This window comes from Falco rusticolus, chromosome 6 (assembly GCF_015220075.1).
Source record: "Falco rusticolus isolate bFalRus1 chromosome 6, bFalRus1.pri, whole genome shotgun sequence".
Taxonomy (NCBI): Eukaryota; Metazoa; Chordata; class Aves; order Falconiformes; family Falconidae; genus Falco; species Falco rusticolus.
The window spans coordinates 45825468-45842010 of NC_051192.1; the positions used below are offsets into that span (position 1 = coordinate 45825468).

Here is a 16543-nt window from a genome sequence, read left to right on the forward strand (position 1 = left end):
ATAGCAAGCAGGCACTACATTTATGCAGTCCCACAGAACGACACCCAGGTCTTCTTGCAGACCTCCCGTGCACTGCACTGTAAGCGCCCTCTACTTATCTCTGCACTTCCCAGGAACGGAGCGCATTGCTCCTTAGAAACAGAGCTCTGAATCAGAATAGCGATGAAACACTGACACTGGTTAGCTCTTCCAGGATTAGCAAGTCGATGGCTATTTCTGACGTTCTGGAAGATTTCAGATTGTTTCAGAACTTAAGTGTCAGGAAGTTATGGTAGATCTTCCACTGAAGTTAAAGCAAGCGATTCCCAACCCTCACCCCCCTCAAGCTGCCTTCAGACAGGGTTATTAACTGTCTGCATAGGTGATTAACTTTCAGCCTGAAAGCTGCATCTGTAAGCCTAAAAGTAATTCAAGCATATTCAAGCAAAGCATCTTGCATTAAATTGCTATTGTCTTTAATCAATACATTCATCATGCATCTTCAGCTTTATTCTGATAGCATATTAATCGCTTGACCTTTTCACTACTGTCATCCATGCTGACACTGGACAGAGATAATGCATTGCAGCGAAGAGCAGAAGACTACTTAAACATTTTGCCCTCAACCCTCAAAGCCAAAAACATTTTAACCTGTTGTGTCAAACCATTCACTCTCCCCAGAGACACCTTAGAAACCAAATCATCAAAAAAGTTTTTTTATGCAGCCATATATGGTCCCCATCTTAATGGGGAGCACTCCTCCTAAAGCAGACCTCCTATGTCAGCTGGAGGCAGCAACCACAATAAGGAAAAGAATAAAAGGTATTTTTTTCCTCCGTCAAGCCAGTTATTTGAATACTGTGAAGAGCAGCAATAATCCCTCTGGACCTTGCTTTGGTCCCATGCATCACATCCTTTCTTGTATACAGAACAGCTACGCCTGTATGTCAAAAGCACACGTCTGGTGTTTTCGAATGAGAGTCGAACCAGAGGCAATAGCTCCAGTAGGCCAGCTACCAACTACATGATCAGCTCACGCAGACACAAAGTCCCCAGTTCATGCGAACAGCTGTAACTACTTCTGACCGCAGAGAAATTCTTGCGGCCTATAGTCTATGTGGTCTAACAAATTCAACTGCTTATTTTTAAAAAGAGTTTTCCATTTGTATCTTTCCTTCCCTTAGCTCATGGATGTGAATAGTTAAGGAGATTTAACTTGTCACATGCACGTTTTTTATGAGGGCAAGTCCTTCGACAAATTTGCTGATAAACTGGTTTTGAGATGAAAGGAAGTTTCTTTAAACATTTGTATTATGGATGTGCTAGATAGTCGGGCCAAGTTATTTAGGCCCTCACATCCACACCTCAGGGGCTGTCAGGCACTTGCCTTCCTAGCTCCAGAATGCCCCCCAGGAGCCCTGGGGTGAGGTGCTGCCCCCAGAGCCGCTAGCTGCAAAATTCACACTCAGCTTCAACAAATCTCACTTCAGAAGTCTCTAACAAAAGTGAATTAGACTACTGGTGGGAAAAGTACATGCAAACCCGAGTTTAGAGTCAACATTTTGATCCTTTGTAACAGTAACTACCCGAGGTGGCAGGGAAGTAGATCCCCTGGGGACCAGAAGGTCTACATTTCTAAGGATGCTTTGACAAAACAAAGTACTGGCACTTCCTTTACCTACAACGTTGTCATCTCTATATGGTAAATAACAGTTGCTATTTCTCTGAATAATCTTGAAAAATCCTTCTGTTCACCTGCCCTCTACGGCGGCGAGGGTGGGGGCAGGAAATTATTCTGGCCACATTCACTTTTTGCCCAGAGTAACAGAAAGACAGGTTGGATACCTGCAAATTAGATACAAACACACACACAGAGGATTTTCGATCCTGATCCCACTGACCTTCTAACGGCCCACCGGGATTTCCTGGCTGGTACCCACCCCGCTCCTGGCGCCGGGGTACCACAAAGCCTCGGGCCGGCGGGGCCGCCCCGCACCGCGGCCCTTCCTCCTCCACACCAGCCGCCTCCGCGGGTTCCCCCTCCCCGCCCGCCGGCACCCCGCGCTCCCCTCCGGCCCGCGGCCACGCCGCGCCTCACGGCACCCGCATCCCCCACACACCCCCGGCCCCGGAAAGCCGCGGGGACGGCGGCTCCCGGCACACACCGCCGCGGGGCGCACGGCCGCGGAGCCCCGCACCCCCGGGAGGAGGGGGACCGCTCCGCGCGCGGCCGTAGCCGCCGCCAGTCCCCAAAGGGCCGCCCCCTCCTATTCACCTCGGGGGGGGACGGGGGGGCAGGGGAGACCCCGTCCCTGCCGGGCAGGGCACACCTTCTCCCCTTCCCCGCGGTAGGGCACCGCGGAGGCTCGGGGCAGCGGCAGGGAGGGGGCGGTGGGCCGGGAATGTCATTTGGAGGTGGCGGTGACAGCTCCCCCCTGCCCGCTGCCGAAACGCGCCGCGGGGCGGGAGGAGGCTGCCGGGGGCGAGGGAGGCGGCGGCGGGCGGGGGATGCGGCGGCAGCTGCCGCGCCGGGGACCCCGCTACCCCGGCTCCGCACCTCGCAGCCGTAGAGCTGCCCCAGCTGCTCCACGATCCACTCCTCCAGCACCAGCCGCTTCCGCAGCTCCTTCCGATCGTATTTCACCGTCACTTTCCCCTGCTGGTGGCGCCGCTGCTGGACCTGCACCGCCGCCGCCGACACCGAGTCCTCCCGGGAGGAGCCGCCGGAGGAGCCGCCGCTCCCGCCGCCGCCGCGGGGGCTCTGGAAGAAAACGCGGTTCCCGCCGCCGCCGCCCGCTGCCGCCGCCTCGCTGCCCCCGGTCGCCACCGACATGCTCCGCTCCGCGCGGCTCCCGCCGAGCCGAGCCCAAGGCGCCCGCCCGCCGCTAGCGCCGGGCCGCAGCAGCCGCCGGTTGCGCGTATGCTTCCCTCCCCCGCACCTGCCGTTTAAAGCCTCTCATGGCAGAGCGGCGCAGTCGGCCCCGCCGCCGGGAGGGCTGGGCCCAAACCGGCGGGGGGCGGGGACAGCCGAGAGGCGGCGCGGCGCGGCACGGCACGGCGCGGCGCGGCGCGGCACGGCACGGCACGGCACGGCACGGCTCGGTCCGCTCCTGGGTGCCAGCCCCGCGTCCCGGCCCCGCTGCCGAGCTGAGCACGGCGCACGCCAAGGGAGCCGCGGGGCCGGTGGCGGAGCCGCGGGGCCCTCCCGGTGCCGGCGAGGCGCTGGCGGCGGCTCCTCGCCGCCGTCGGAGCCGGAGCCGCAGCCGGCGCGGCGTGTGCCCGCGGCTGGGCGCTCCCCGGAGGCTCGCCGGGGCCCTCGGCGCCCTGCGTGCCGTACGGCTCCGTGGTTTTTAAGGAAATGCAGTGTTGCCCCGCCATGCACATTACGTTTATAAATATTGTATATCTGCAGCGTTAAAACGCTGAACGCGATCGTTTTCTTCTGTTCGGGGGCTGCGGAGGGTGAATGACTTCGGGGCGGTGAACCCAAACAGAAGGCGAGTATCTCGAGCTCTCAGCAGCTCCTGTAACAAGCGGCCTCTCGGAGATGGCTGGTTTTCTGCAAGGCACCGCCGGGCCTTAGTGTTTTCAGCACCTCCGTGTCCTCGCGTGGCACCGGCAGCGGTCCGTCACACGCACCGAAACGTGCCTGTGCCAGCAGGCCAACTGCGACACAGCGCAGGGGCTGCTGAGGGCCCCGGGACCGTCCCCGTTAGCAAACAGGTTTGCCGGTGACGAGGGGCAGAGGCCAACCTCCTGCACGCGCAGACCTGGCACTGGAAGCGCCTGGTGTCCCAAAGCTCAGGCTCGGCTGTGGGGACCGTCCTCTAACACACTGCTCTGGGTGGGGGATGCCTTAAGTCAGCCGGGGGCGGGGGGGCATGGATGGCCAGCCCTGGTTAGCCGGGCACATCTGCTGCGGTCAGGTCCTTGCTGCTGTTTGCCACGGCAGCGGTGGCATCCCAGCCTCGTCCGCTACCTGCGTTGGACCTACCGCTGAACACAGAGGCTGGCAGGAGGCTTCTGAGCCTCATCAAGCTATTTAGGTAAAACTCAGCTTGTGCCCCCGAAGAGATCATAATCTAATATAATCGAGATAAAATCTTATTGTTGGCCTTAAATGCTATGATAGCTTTTAGATTTTCATCTTAAAAAGTGCCAGTTCTTCAAAGCAAAGCATATAAGGTTAAGCTCCTCATCAGCGTGTAGCGACCACATGACTCTCAGAGATCCTGAGCAACTGCATGTAGCATCAGTGTCGATCACAGTTGAAGTCTGGGCTGCAGGCAGGGCTTGAGAGAAAGTCACATCCCACAAGTCTGAGTTTATGCGAGGAGCCTGTGCTACCCACCGGGCAGCCTTCCCTGCCATCAACCCAGCAAATCCTGACTTCCAGCTGCAGCTGGGTAGTGCTGCCCGCCTGGCTTTTATAAATCCGGCCTTGTGTAAACACAGTAGGAAAACACCATCATACCATTGTCAACAACTTGTTCTTAGAGAAACCAAAAAGATGCAGAGGAGTTTTTGAAAGAGGGGAGCCACTCTCTTTTGAACTTATGTGTTTGGCGTGGCCTATAATTTGGGTCCTCAGCTCCACACGTCATGTTGGAAGTCTGGTGCTGACGTTCTTAACCACAAAACCTGAAACTTTCCTGTTTAGGGCAGGAACATTCTCATCTTTATAGGCTGGTTTTGTTTTCAGCGGCTGAGAAAAAAATGGATTAATGCAAAAGGTGGTAAATATTGCACGAGAGGCTTTTTAAAGCCATACTAAGCATCATACTTGCTGTTCCATGCGATATAAACCAGGAATACCCAAACTGTCACCATAACAGCATATTTTCTGGAGCCAAAAGAATGCTGAGTTGTTCCACGCTGCACCTAAGCTGGCTGGAAAATATTGAGATTTTTGTTCCCTGATGAGGTAAATATCAGGTGTACAGATGGCTAAAATATTCTCACTGACTTCGAGTGTGAGAACCCAAAAAGTCTCAGCTGAATGACTTTTTCAATAGTATTATTAATAGGATATTATAACCACTGCAGGCATTTAAAGCTGGCACCCGCTATTCAAATAGCAATTCCGCAACACTCTTGAAGTAGCAAATGAGGTGCTGGTGATTAAAAAGCATGTCCTCAGAGGTTATCATTTCAAAGTTACAACTCTAACATAATGCATAGTGGTTGGTAAACGTGGGTGGATGAGGAACTGCCAGCATTGTCATAAGGCAGTTTTGTATGCCACTGGGTTTTCATTCAGTTTTTAAAGCAAGTGCATTCCTCAGGAAGCCAGGGCAAAAAGTGCTGCCAAGAATCTTTCCTGCAATGATTTTGCTTCATTTGAAAGAAAGGTCTAGTTGTTTAAAAGTCAAAGTTGAGCAAAAACGTTTAGATCTGCTAACAACCTGAGAATGAGCAATGCAGCCCTGTGTGGGCACAATCTCTACTTTACTCCTACACGACTGGAGGCGTATGAGAGCATTTCTTGGAGTGAGAAGTTTCTCCACAAATACTTCTCCGTACCACAACAGAACCATTAATGGTTACACCCGTAACAAAGACAAGAGTTAAGGTGGCAGCAGAAGGAACAATCCTTCCCAACCCTTCAGCCCCAGTTTCAAACCTGCCTTGAGGAAGGAATTCAGGGAATAAGAGATCAGCCTTCATGGGCAAGGGTCTTCCAGCAGCTAAGTCAAAATTACAGTGCTGCATTTCATCTAAAGCTTAATGGTTGGTGAATAAAACCAAAGGGGAAATAAAATAGACCACCACTGAAATATTGTGCTCTCTCAGCATGATCACATCCAGGTCCCTCTCACACGAACATTGCATCGGGTGACAGGGTGAGTAAACAACAGACAAAGGCAGAGGAACACTTGGATCACCTGCACTTCCCTACATTTCTTGCTCAAACAGTGGATCTGGGAATCTCTTGTGAATGTGAGTGACAGGAAACTGTATCCACTTCCCATGCATGTATTGCATGGTCCTAACCTGTTTTTCAGTCAAAGAAAATATTAAAGGGCATCTGGACCAACTTTTCAGGAGGCTTTCACAGTCACCCTTGAGGGTTCAAGGCCCTGAGCATTAATCGCCTGTTCACCTTTGGTAAGCCCGTTTGCAGCAGTTATGTTCTCCTCTTAAACAGCTGACACTTCCATCAAGCTGGCCACAAATGTCAGTGTTGACTCATTTCTGTGGCTGAAAGGTTCTTCACTAGGCAAGCTTGCTATTTAGGAAACAAAGTTTAGGTGTGTCATCTTCAGTGATAGTCTAAATCCCCATTTTCCTATGCTGTCAAATACGACACTGGGCAAAACCAAGACCCCTTTTTATGCTGCTCTCCACAAGTTTTCCTTCCTTGGAGGCTGCTTGAAGGAAGGACCCCTTCAGCTTGCCTCTTCTCCATGGCTTTCCACTGTTTCATAGCAGCTTCTCCTAGAGGTTTCCATGCTCTTTTCTAAACAACTTTGGAAATAAGAAGGTGCTGGACTCTGAAATGTGTCATGAAATTTCATTCAGTTTAGTATCTGTTATTTTCCCAAGGCATTTGCTGTTTAAAGGATTCACATGTATGTAATTTTGCTGGTTTCTTCTTCACATGACAATGTGTTCAGGAAGAAATCAGAGTCAAGTGAAAGACTCATAGCTGCAGATTTTCAGCAACCCAGAATTGTTTAAAACTGGAAAGTACACACCAGTTGGTGATTTAATTTCCTTATTGAAACGCACGTTAGCCTTTACATGTTCACAGAATCATAGGAGTCGTTTCATGCTTGTATTCCTTGGCTTGCTAACAAAACACTTGAGTTAGGAGTTGCCAGGGAATCTTCTGCATGTATAATGATAGGCTCCATTATTTTTGCAATGCTAGACAGTCTTTGTCTACAGGCTACCCCGCCATTTAGGAGCTCCGCGTGGCATCTTGGTGGTGAGCTGTGAGACTTCACTCCGGGCACACTAGCGAAATTCACTGTCACAGGGCTTCTCTTTTGCACAATTATTGGAAACTTCCATCAACCAGATAGTCTGTCTTGTGCCTGGTGACTGCATCTGAGGAGTCTAAAGACACTGTCCTGAGTTATTTAATGTTGGTTTTGTGTGAGAAAAGTGTTTCATTGATGAAGAGCCTTGACATCCCATTCAGCTCCGAGGAGGTTTCACCCCTGTGGTGTGGGCACTGGGGTCACGCTTGTGCATTGCCTTGTCTGGATCAGTGTTGCCGTCCTCCCCATCAATAAGCAAAAGCAGGGGAATACTGCCATAGCTCATAAACCACTGCAGAACTAAGCTTTGCTTTCATCACAGCGGTAGCCTGTGTGTGTCAGACAGTGTGTAAGCTCCATTTGTGTGCCTCCTATTTGAATTTAGCTTGGGGCTATGAGCTGTTAATGGATTCTGTGTCTCTAAGTGATTTTCTACTTTGCATGTCCTAATTAATGCCCCTCCCTCTGACTGGTAACTTCCTTGTCTCCCCAGACGTATTACGAATTTGTTTTCATTTTCAATTGCTTTTCATCTGTTTGTGATATTGATGTTCCATACTCCAAAGACACTGTGTTTGCATCTATCTATCATTCTCAGCACTGCTGACTTTTTCTTCTTCCAGACATCCTTTTGATGCTCCAAACCCCTACCTTTTTTAGTTTGTTTTGCCTTTACTAAAAAGCTCCTCAGAGCCTGGCTCTTACACATGTTTGTTACCGAGGGCTGCCCTTTCCTTTTTGTCCTTTCTTGTAAAGGAGACGCTACTGGCTCGTTGCTCAACCCCCTGCTGCAATACCTGTGGTCAAAGCAGTAATTCTAATACTAGTTGTGCAAAACAATGACACAAAGCAATTATTTGTTACATTGGAGTGTTTTCTCTGGCCCCTCTTGCTTATGATATAGTCCATTTATAGCTTGAGATTCTCTAATAATGAAACTTTGGAAGGCTTGCATTTCAAGAGATCATTGGGTATTTGTGAGTTACACAGGCCAAGGTACATTCAAGTAGAAGGTAAACACTAGGTGAGAGGGAGGAAAAATGGAAGGAAAAATGAATTTGTATGCATAGATGTATTATTTCCTACAAAGTAAGTGTGCACAATGACAACCTTTTCCCATCTCAGAGCAGAGATCTAAGCATGGGGTGTGACTGTAGGCTCGTTTCTCCCCTGCACCAGTAGTGCCTGGAGACTGCGATGACCTGAAGTCTGCCAGCGGTGACCATTCCTCTGCAGTGGAATTCCTCCAGACTCTCACCTTACACACAGAGTGTATGACCACGCAGTGCATATGTGTAGCCTCTCCCAGACAAGAAGGCTAATTTGGACCCCTGTATGCTAGTTGCCCATAGGAACCTCCTCTCCTTACCCCAGTCCTGCCTATGGCTACCCAGCTGGTGTCCTCAGGGAGAAATCTGCCCTTCGGCGTCCTCCTGAGTGGACGTCTTGGCAGTGTGCATGGGACCCAGGTGCTGTTTGTCTCAGGCTCTCCCAGCTGCTCTTGCAGCAGCGGTGGTGTGAAAGGATGACAGGTCCACTAGAGCACAAGATCTCTCTGGAAGAGCTTCAGTTTGCAAAAGTGGGCAGTCTGGGTGCCCACTACCAGATCTCAGAAAGGAGCCAGAAATTCTCAGGGCTCCCAAGTATCAAGTACAACATCTCTGATCATCCCTGGTGCATGCTGTTAGGATATACAGGCTGTGCTGTCATGGTACTTTGTGTTGAGGGCAGGTAGCAACTAAAGAAGAAGTAGGTAACCTCTGTTTGCTTGCACTTACCCTCAATAACATCAGCAATTCCTGGTACAAATAACCTATGATTGTTCATCTGAGCACCACCACCGAAGCTGTCACTTTTATTTAGAAAGACGTGGGCAGCCTTCCTTTTTTTCTGGAAGGGATTAGCAGGGAGGTAGAGAATCAATAAAGGAAAAGATTTGGAAAAAAAAAAAACAACAGCAAAACAAACCATGAAGCAGAGATGGACAATTAACATCCCACAGCCTCTAGTAATATTGATTGTTGTTTTGCCCTTGAATCCCACTCTGCTTAGATGGAAGTATTAACCCTTTGATAAAATACAAAGTGAGAAAATGAGTGAACAGATACGGTATTTGTATTAGTCCATAAAAAGAGACAAACAAAAGCATTAAAAGAAAGTAGGGATTAGAGATTAAGGCACTCATAATATGTAGATTAATAATATCCTGGATCACTCATCTCCCAGACCGGTACCTGTCACCTCTGCTACACACTCCATTTCACTTGCACTCAAGAAACAATGAAGAATCGTAATAAGTTAGTCTGCATAGCTTGGCCAGCCCGTAGAGGAGGGACGTAATTGGTTTTGCCCATTTTGCTTGGCAATTAGCGGTGAGTGATGGCACTCAGGTGCTTGAATCTGGAAAAAAGAAAAAAAAAACTGAAAAAACTGAAAGCTAGACAGAAAGCACTTGTTTAGCAATTCGGGTGCCAGCAGTCCTGCTTTGCCTCACATCCTCTCATCCCTGCACCCATCTGAAAACTGTCATGGATGTGCAGCTAAAACCTAGCGCTGTTCTTGGTTGTTGTACAAGAAAGATATGCTAAACTTCCCAAGTCCGTAGTTACCTCCTTGGGAAAGCAGGAACGATACTGGGCTGTTTAGCATGGAAAGAGCCTGTGGTCTCTCTGGCTTTAACAAAAGAGCACAGAACTGTTAAAAGCATGATGCCATCCCAGTGCACGTTCTTTCAAGCTAAAAGCTATTTTGGTGGAGTAAGCATAAACAATCAAGAGGGCTAGCTAGTGAAAGCTATCAGCTATGGTTTGAACAGAGAACGAAATGAGGAGCAAAAGCAGAACAAACTCTACTGCTCAGGTGCCTTTCTGGAAGATTTTTACTAGAGTGCTGAACACACATTTAAAACCTTAAGGATATTCCAAGCTGCCACTCAAAATCTAGTAAATTAAAAACATGGAGAATGCAGGCATTGAAGAAAGGAGATCAGCAAAATGTAGAGCAGCAACAGAACAAGTTCATCAGTTTTGTATGTATATCACAGGATGCAATTCAATAAAAGAAATGCAAACTCTCCATATTCACCTGGAGTAGTCAGCTGCACAAATACATGGCTGGAGAACGTGAATTTCCCAGCAGTTCTACCAACAAGGACCAAGAGGATCTGAATCACAGACTAAGCATGAGTCAGAAACATGCTGTGGTGAAAAAAGCTACATCGCAGTGGGATGTATAAAGAAGGTCGTGCATATGAGACATGAAGAAACTTTACTGGGCGAGATTCTGTGGGTGAGGCCTCTGTTAAGAGTGTGAGACTTCAGAAGAGATTGGACCAATTTGGCAGAAATGAGAGAATCAACTGGTATGATTGGATGTCTAAAAGACATGCCCTTTCTCTAATAACCTACAGGGAAAGACTAAAGGAACCAGAAATATTTCTTTTATAAAACACAGAAGTGTCGATAAAGCTGAGGGAAATAATGTGCTCTTGATCTCATGTGGTGAGCACAGGGAATAATGAGCTTAAACTGAAGCAAAGGAGATTTTGATTAAATGTGATGAAAAAAATTCTAACAGCAGGGATATAGAAGTGGCAAAATACACTGCCTAGGGAGGCTGTGGAATCCATATCTTCAGAGTGTTTTCAGAAGGGAAAAGGCCAATATTTGTTGTTTATTTATTCCTCTACAGGGAGAGTTTATCCAGCCCAAAGACAAGGAGATGAACCAGGAGCCTCTCAGGCTGCAACTACCCCCTAAACACTCCAGGGCCAGGAGCAGGCTCAAGCACTGGTACCCAACTACTCCCTAAGCTACCAGTGGCATCCCCATTGGAGTTCAGCCCTGCACTGGCCATTGTCCTGGGGACCTATTCTCCAGAAACTGTCCCCAGCAGCCACTCTGGACAAGGCTATCACAATCAGGAGGAAAAGCATTCAACTGCACCATGCTATTTGCCCTCAGGGTGAAAGAAGAGGTCATGGCCCTGTTTCTTGTAAAGGCATAGCCTAAAAGTGCCCTCCAGTCCTAACTTCTGTGGGTGTTTCTGTACCAAGCTATTTTTAACAAGAAGAATCCAAAAGCCCTCTCTAAATACGTGCAATTTAAATGAATAAGCTTCTATGTGTGCAACAACCATCCAGCTCTGGGGCATTCAGGCAATTTTGCTGCACTTAGCAGCTTTGTATAAATAACATAAAAAAAAATTCCATGTGCAAGCATAAGATGTTCATAAATACAAAATAGTTATAGTAATTCATTGTAATATTACAAAGATGAAAGTCCCATTATCCTAAGTACTTTTATGTATCTGTAGCAAGAGACACACTCCCTGTCCCAAACTTTGCATGGTATGGTTTTGAGACAACACAGCAGAGGTTAAAGACACATGGTCATGTAAGGCATTTGGTTACATAAAGGATTTATTATTTTTTTTAAGTGAAAAAATAAGATTGCCCATAGTAATTTTTAGTATAAGGCACAATTTGGCATTTCATTCCCCCCTCGGGCTTAAGTCTTTTTCCAGGAGCTCAGTAAGGCTTATACAATGACCGCTTCAAAATTTAATTTTCTTGTACAAATATACATACTGGTTAATCTGTTAAATGTCTGTCTAGATTGCCTCCATTTAACAAGCTTCAAAGAAGTGGGCAGTACAGGGATGAATTCAGGAGCTTTTATCTACAGGTATTGTCCTATATTTAACTTTCTAATTATAATGGGAGGAGAGTGAAACACTGTCAGGTTCAATAAACACAAGTTACTCTTTTTAACTGTAGTCAACTTTAAAGCTATTCTGTCATTCTGGCCTTGCATGTTTCTAAGCACTACTGAGAGTCTGGGTATCAGCACTTCATAAAACTGCTTCCTAAAGTGAAATTCAGATAAATGTTGCAATAATGGGCCCATATATTTCTTGCAGGAGTGAAAATATCAACATCAGGTTATTTTCTTTTCCCTTCAAACCACCATAAGAAAAATACCATAGGCATCAGCTAGTTAGTAACCTCTTAGTGCACTGACCTGTTTGATGTTCACAGGAGGGTTAGTCAATATATCAGCCTTAGATAGGGTACCATTAGTAATTTATGCATTAATTTTGTTACATAGCTCAATCTTCATCTGCCCCACAGCCAGCAAATGCCCCTCCACTACACACTACATAAAATGTGAGTTATGAAAAAATAGAGTTATTTATTCTATTTATATTTTGGTCCTATGCAATGTGAAAGGCATGCTATTGAGGTATACTTGCAATATTTTGTGCTTAAAAAGTGGTAGTATGTTACTACTTTAAATATGGCATCTTAGCTAATGTTAAATTAATCATTAATTATTTAGGGCCTTTCTAATGATTTTATTCCTAAGCCCCTCTGTACTGGTTTTCAAAAATTTACTAGGTTGACCTCAAAAAGAACCCTTGGCATTTGAAGAAATCACATGTAGATATATGCTAGCTTCTGTGGGTTAGTACATTAGTAATTCATCTCTAAAGAACAGACAATAAAATGTCCCTGGTATGTTGTAAATAGGAAAAGATTGCAATCTGCCATGGATCATCCTGAGAATGGGAGAAGCAGCTTGGTGAATCAAAGAAAAACCAGGCAGAAATTGAATTTGATAAGATACACCTGTTAAATTATGTGCTTTCTGATGATGAGGTTGGCTCTAAAGCAGCTGTTCTAGAAAATGTAAGGTGGCTAAAAAACTAGAGAGGCAGAGCATATGAAAAAGATTGAACTGATGTTTGGTGCTATGTGAAATGATCCTTCAGCTCAGGCATGCTGTTGTTGAATTATCTATCTATGCCTATTTTTTGATATATAAGTGCACTTCACACTCATATTTTTTTCTAGCAACAGTGCATTTATATTCATCCATCCAAATTATTCCTGGAACGATACTTAGTACAGCTCTGTAGCACTAGGAAATGAGGCAATTATAGGTAGAGTTAATAAATCCACTTTGACTGCCCTCCCCTTTCAGAGCTGAATCCCAAGCCCGTGGTTAGGTAGCTACAGTGCAGGAGGCACCTCAGAAGAGCAATCCAAACCACCTCCTGCTTTTGCAGAAGATGCCCAAATTGAGTCCGAAGTGGTGTGCCTCGTTCAGAATTCCCTTGGCCAATTCTGAACAAGAGCCAGCAGCAGCACAGCAGTATCATTGCAGCTTTTTATTTGGGTTTATATACCCCGCTTCTCACAGCGTGCCTTCAGCGGAGGCTGTGGGGGCTGCACTGGCGCTGGGGTGGCTCGGGCAGTCCATTGGTTGCTATTTAGATAGTGGGAAACAAACATTTACTCACTACATCTCCCTAGCAGCCGGTACCCACCATCACACCCTACTATATTTCTGCCACCCGTTGTCTTGAAAATGCTGTTTAAAAGCCTTTCTACAGATTTTTAAGTGAATAGAAGTATTGCAGTCTTTCCTGGCTGGAGCCAGTGTCTCCTGTTAGACTTTCTCAGTTTTCCTCACTAGGATTTTGGGCCATAGGATTTTGGCTGATGTTAGAGAAAAATAAAAGACCCTTACATGAAAAGACACATGCCTGGCTTCACCTCTAGTGTGATGTACCTGCTAGCAGAAGTACATCCCTGCATGACTGAAAAGAAGGCAACACAGTGCTTGTCTGAGTTATGTTTTTAGGAATGTCTTTTTAAAAAGATAAAAAGAAAAAACAGATGTTCCAGATTGGCTGAGGAGTGGTGGAGAAATTAATTCTGAATTTACTCTGAATTGATAGTACTCTATATTGTGCTATACCCGGATGAATATAATAGACTGTGCTGTATTATCATTATAAGAGATATGATATTAATGGCAGTAATAATTTTACCATTAAGTAATTCAGCAATAACCAGCTGTTTGCTTAACAGCATTTTTACCTGGCTGATCTTCGTCTTTCCTATATTAGCTATGGGATTTGTGAATCCTCCAGATTAATAAATTAACATGGCGTGACATGTTTCTTTTTATGTCAAAACGTTTGCAGTATATTTCTCAAAATTAATAGAAGGTTTTAAATAGGACCCTCTCCTCATAAACATGGCTAGGTTGTTTATTCCTGATTTTCTTATGAGTACTGTCATTAAATTTTGTTCTTCATAGCAGAGTCCTCTGTATTTTCAGTAAAGGCAGATGAAGTGTCTCCTTTAGTGTTCGCATTAGCTACAACAAATCTCTTGCTGCCTGTGCATGCTCTGACTGCCATTTCAACACTGACTCATGACTGAGAAGAGATTAAGACTTTGACTCGACAGGTTGTAACCCTCTGCCTGCAACAGGAATGTCTGCTGCCTACTGAGCGAAGCAGTGCTCTGCTGTCTTACAACTGCCAGTCAGTGCCTAAGGAGGCATGATGGCCCCGTCTGATGTAATTCAGCTTGTCCTTATTAGATAGCAGGGGAAAAAATACACACATATCTAATTGAAGCATGAAATTTATTTTATTGGATTACTAATGCATTTGGAAAATCTATGATAACATTTATTAAGCATTTGTTCGTATGTGTACCCTGGCTCACTTCATTACACAGGATGAAGATTGGAAAGTGCATCCTGTGAAGTGCTTGGACCTATTCTTGATTGCTGAACAGGCAGCATTTTTCATGTTCTTTCCAAATCATCCTTATGATTCACAATGATCTTCTCTATCTTTTTGGGGCTTTTTATTATTGCACAAATGCTAAGAATGGGACCTGTTCTACAGAGCATTGCCAGCATTTTAAAATGTATTCCAGCATATTGCATGTATTAAAAAAAATTACCTTAAATAAAATGTAGCAATATTGTTGCACAAAACACACCTCATGTATTTTCTTATGTGCTTAGTTTCCTACCATCTGCTTTGTGTATAATACTCATGCTTGTGGAGCAGCTTCCAGGATTTTGGCATTTCTGTTGCAGATGCTTGCTTCTTCCCTGTTACAACGCCAAGCTTTTCTTTTGAAAAACAACATTCACAGGTTATACAGTAGCTGACAAAGCTGAAACAGTGTAATTGAAGAATAACGATTTCCGCAGCAAACAGCTTAAAAAGCCTGCTAGGCTACATCATATCAAGGTGGCAGATACTAATTCTCAATTTATATTTAACTGTCATTAATTGTGAAGTCACATACCTATCTAATTTAGAAAAATGCCAGGAACGTCCTGAGGATCATTATGAAAGCACAGTTTTCATTAACACACTTCAGAGTGTGGAACTGTACATTGTGTTTTGCTTCCCAGAGGGCACAGCAGGGGGGAAGACAAAAGCAGATTTATGGCACTGATGCAATGGGGGGACCCTGCTGGCATCAGGGCACTCCCTGAAGCCACTCCATGACCCAGGCCACACTGGGTACAGGGCATAGGCCACGTCATCTCTCAGCACATCTACAGAGCTGCATCTCTGGTCCATGTTTGGGTCATTTCAGTAAATACAGCGAAGTATTATTACCATTATTACTATTGTTATTATTTCTAATATTACCTTCTCAGTGGGAAAAATACTGGTTTCATTATTTCCGTTATTATTCCTAGGACTTTTTCTCCCACGCTCCATTCCCCACACAGAGTTTTGTTTGTCTGTTTCTGAGCTTTTTACAGTGATAAGTTGCTTCAGAGAACTACAGAGCTATCTTTATTTAGCAGAGGACTTTGAATTAGGCAATTAAATTGGGCTGTTGTTTGCTTTGCAGACTGCCCATTTTCTCTTGCTTTTTTTTTTTTTTTTTTTTTTTTTTTTTTGGCAAGCTTCATGTTGATTTTGTGGCTGAAGTTCTGCAGTGTTCATCCATGTCTGTGCTTGTCACCTGCCTTTGCATCTAACAGTACAATTCTGTGTCCTGTGAAGTTTTTCCCTAGTCTTCCCCTCAGCCGAGGGGACCTTACACACAGAGGGGAACGGCTGCATCATCGCATGTTTGACCTGGAGGTTGCTCCAAGCTGGGCTTGGGGAGAACTGGGAGAAAAGTTGAGCTAAGAATAGGTGAAAGGAGAAAAAACCACAACCCAAAACTAGAAACAGGCCCTGAAATTTGGGAAATAATCCCAGGGCAGCTCTATTTATAACTCATTCCTGACTTGTTCCTGCACACACCCAGAAGGTCCTGCTCTCCCAGCGCAGATATGGGAAGGCTCACAGCAAAGCCATGCTGGGGCGCTGTTTAGGGCAGGTCATGTTGGTGCCATCTGCAGACACACGTGGCAGCTTCAGATGTGCAAAGCACTGCTGTTTCCCCACAATATTACACCTATGCCCAGTGCATGCTGGCATGCCTGGAGGCTGCAGGGATGGGCAAGCCACAGCATAGCTGGCAGAAGTCTTCCCACACTACCTGTTCTTCAGAGGTCCATCCTAACCTCACTCCTCTTCTCCATGCCTGGTGTAAAGCCTTAGGATGAAATCCAGCCCCATCGAAGCCCAAAGCAAAACTCTGCTTGAGCAAATGCAGTTCAGCCAGTGCCGGGAGCCACACAGTGGGTCTCCTCGTTCTTAAAGCAATGTCCCAGCCTTACCATCTGTGGAAAAAAGGCTGAGTAAATATGCAACTTTTGAGCAGTGTGAAGGCTTTGAAACAGAAGAAAACCACT

The 16543-nt window shown here is 46.1% G+C and overlaps 1 protein-coding gene across 1 annotated transcript in view; it reads right to left on the bottom strand.

Annotated features, from left to right (window-relative positions):
* The window catches only part of PPP1R14C (protein phosphatase 1 regulatory inhibitor subunit 14C), a 56505-nt gene extending 53531 nt beyond the window's left edge, over nucleotides 1–2974 (bottom strand). Inside the window, exon 1 of the mRNA XM_037393119.1 lies at nucleotides 2537–2974. Within this exon, the coding sequence (XP_037249016.1) occupies nucleotides 2537–2812 (276 nt within the window). The 5' untranslated portion in view covers nucleotides 2813–2974. The remainder of the gene's footprint in view (nucleotides 1–2536) is intronic.
* Between the last annotated feature and the right edge of the window lie 13569 nt (nucleotides 2975–16543).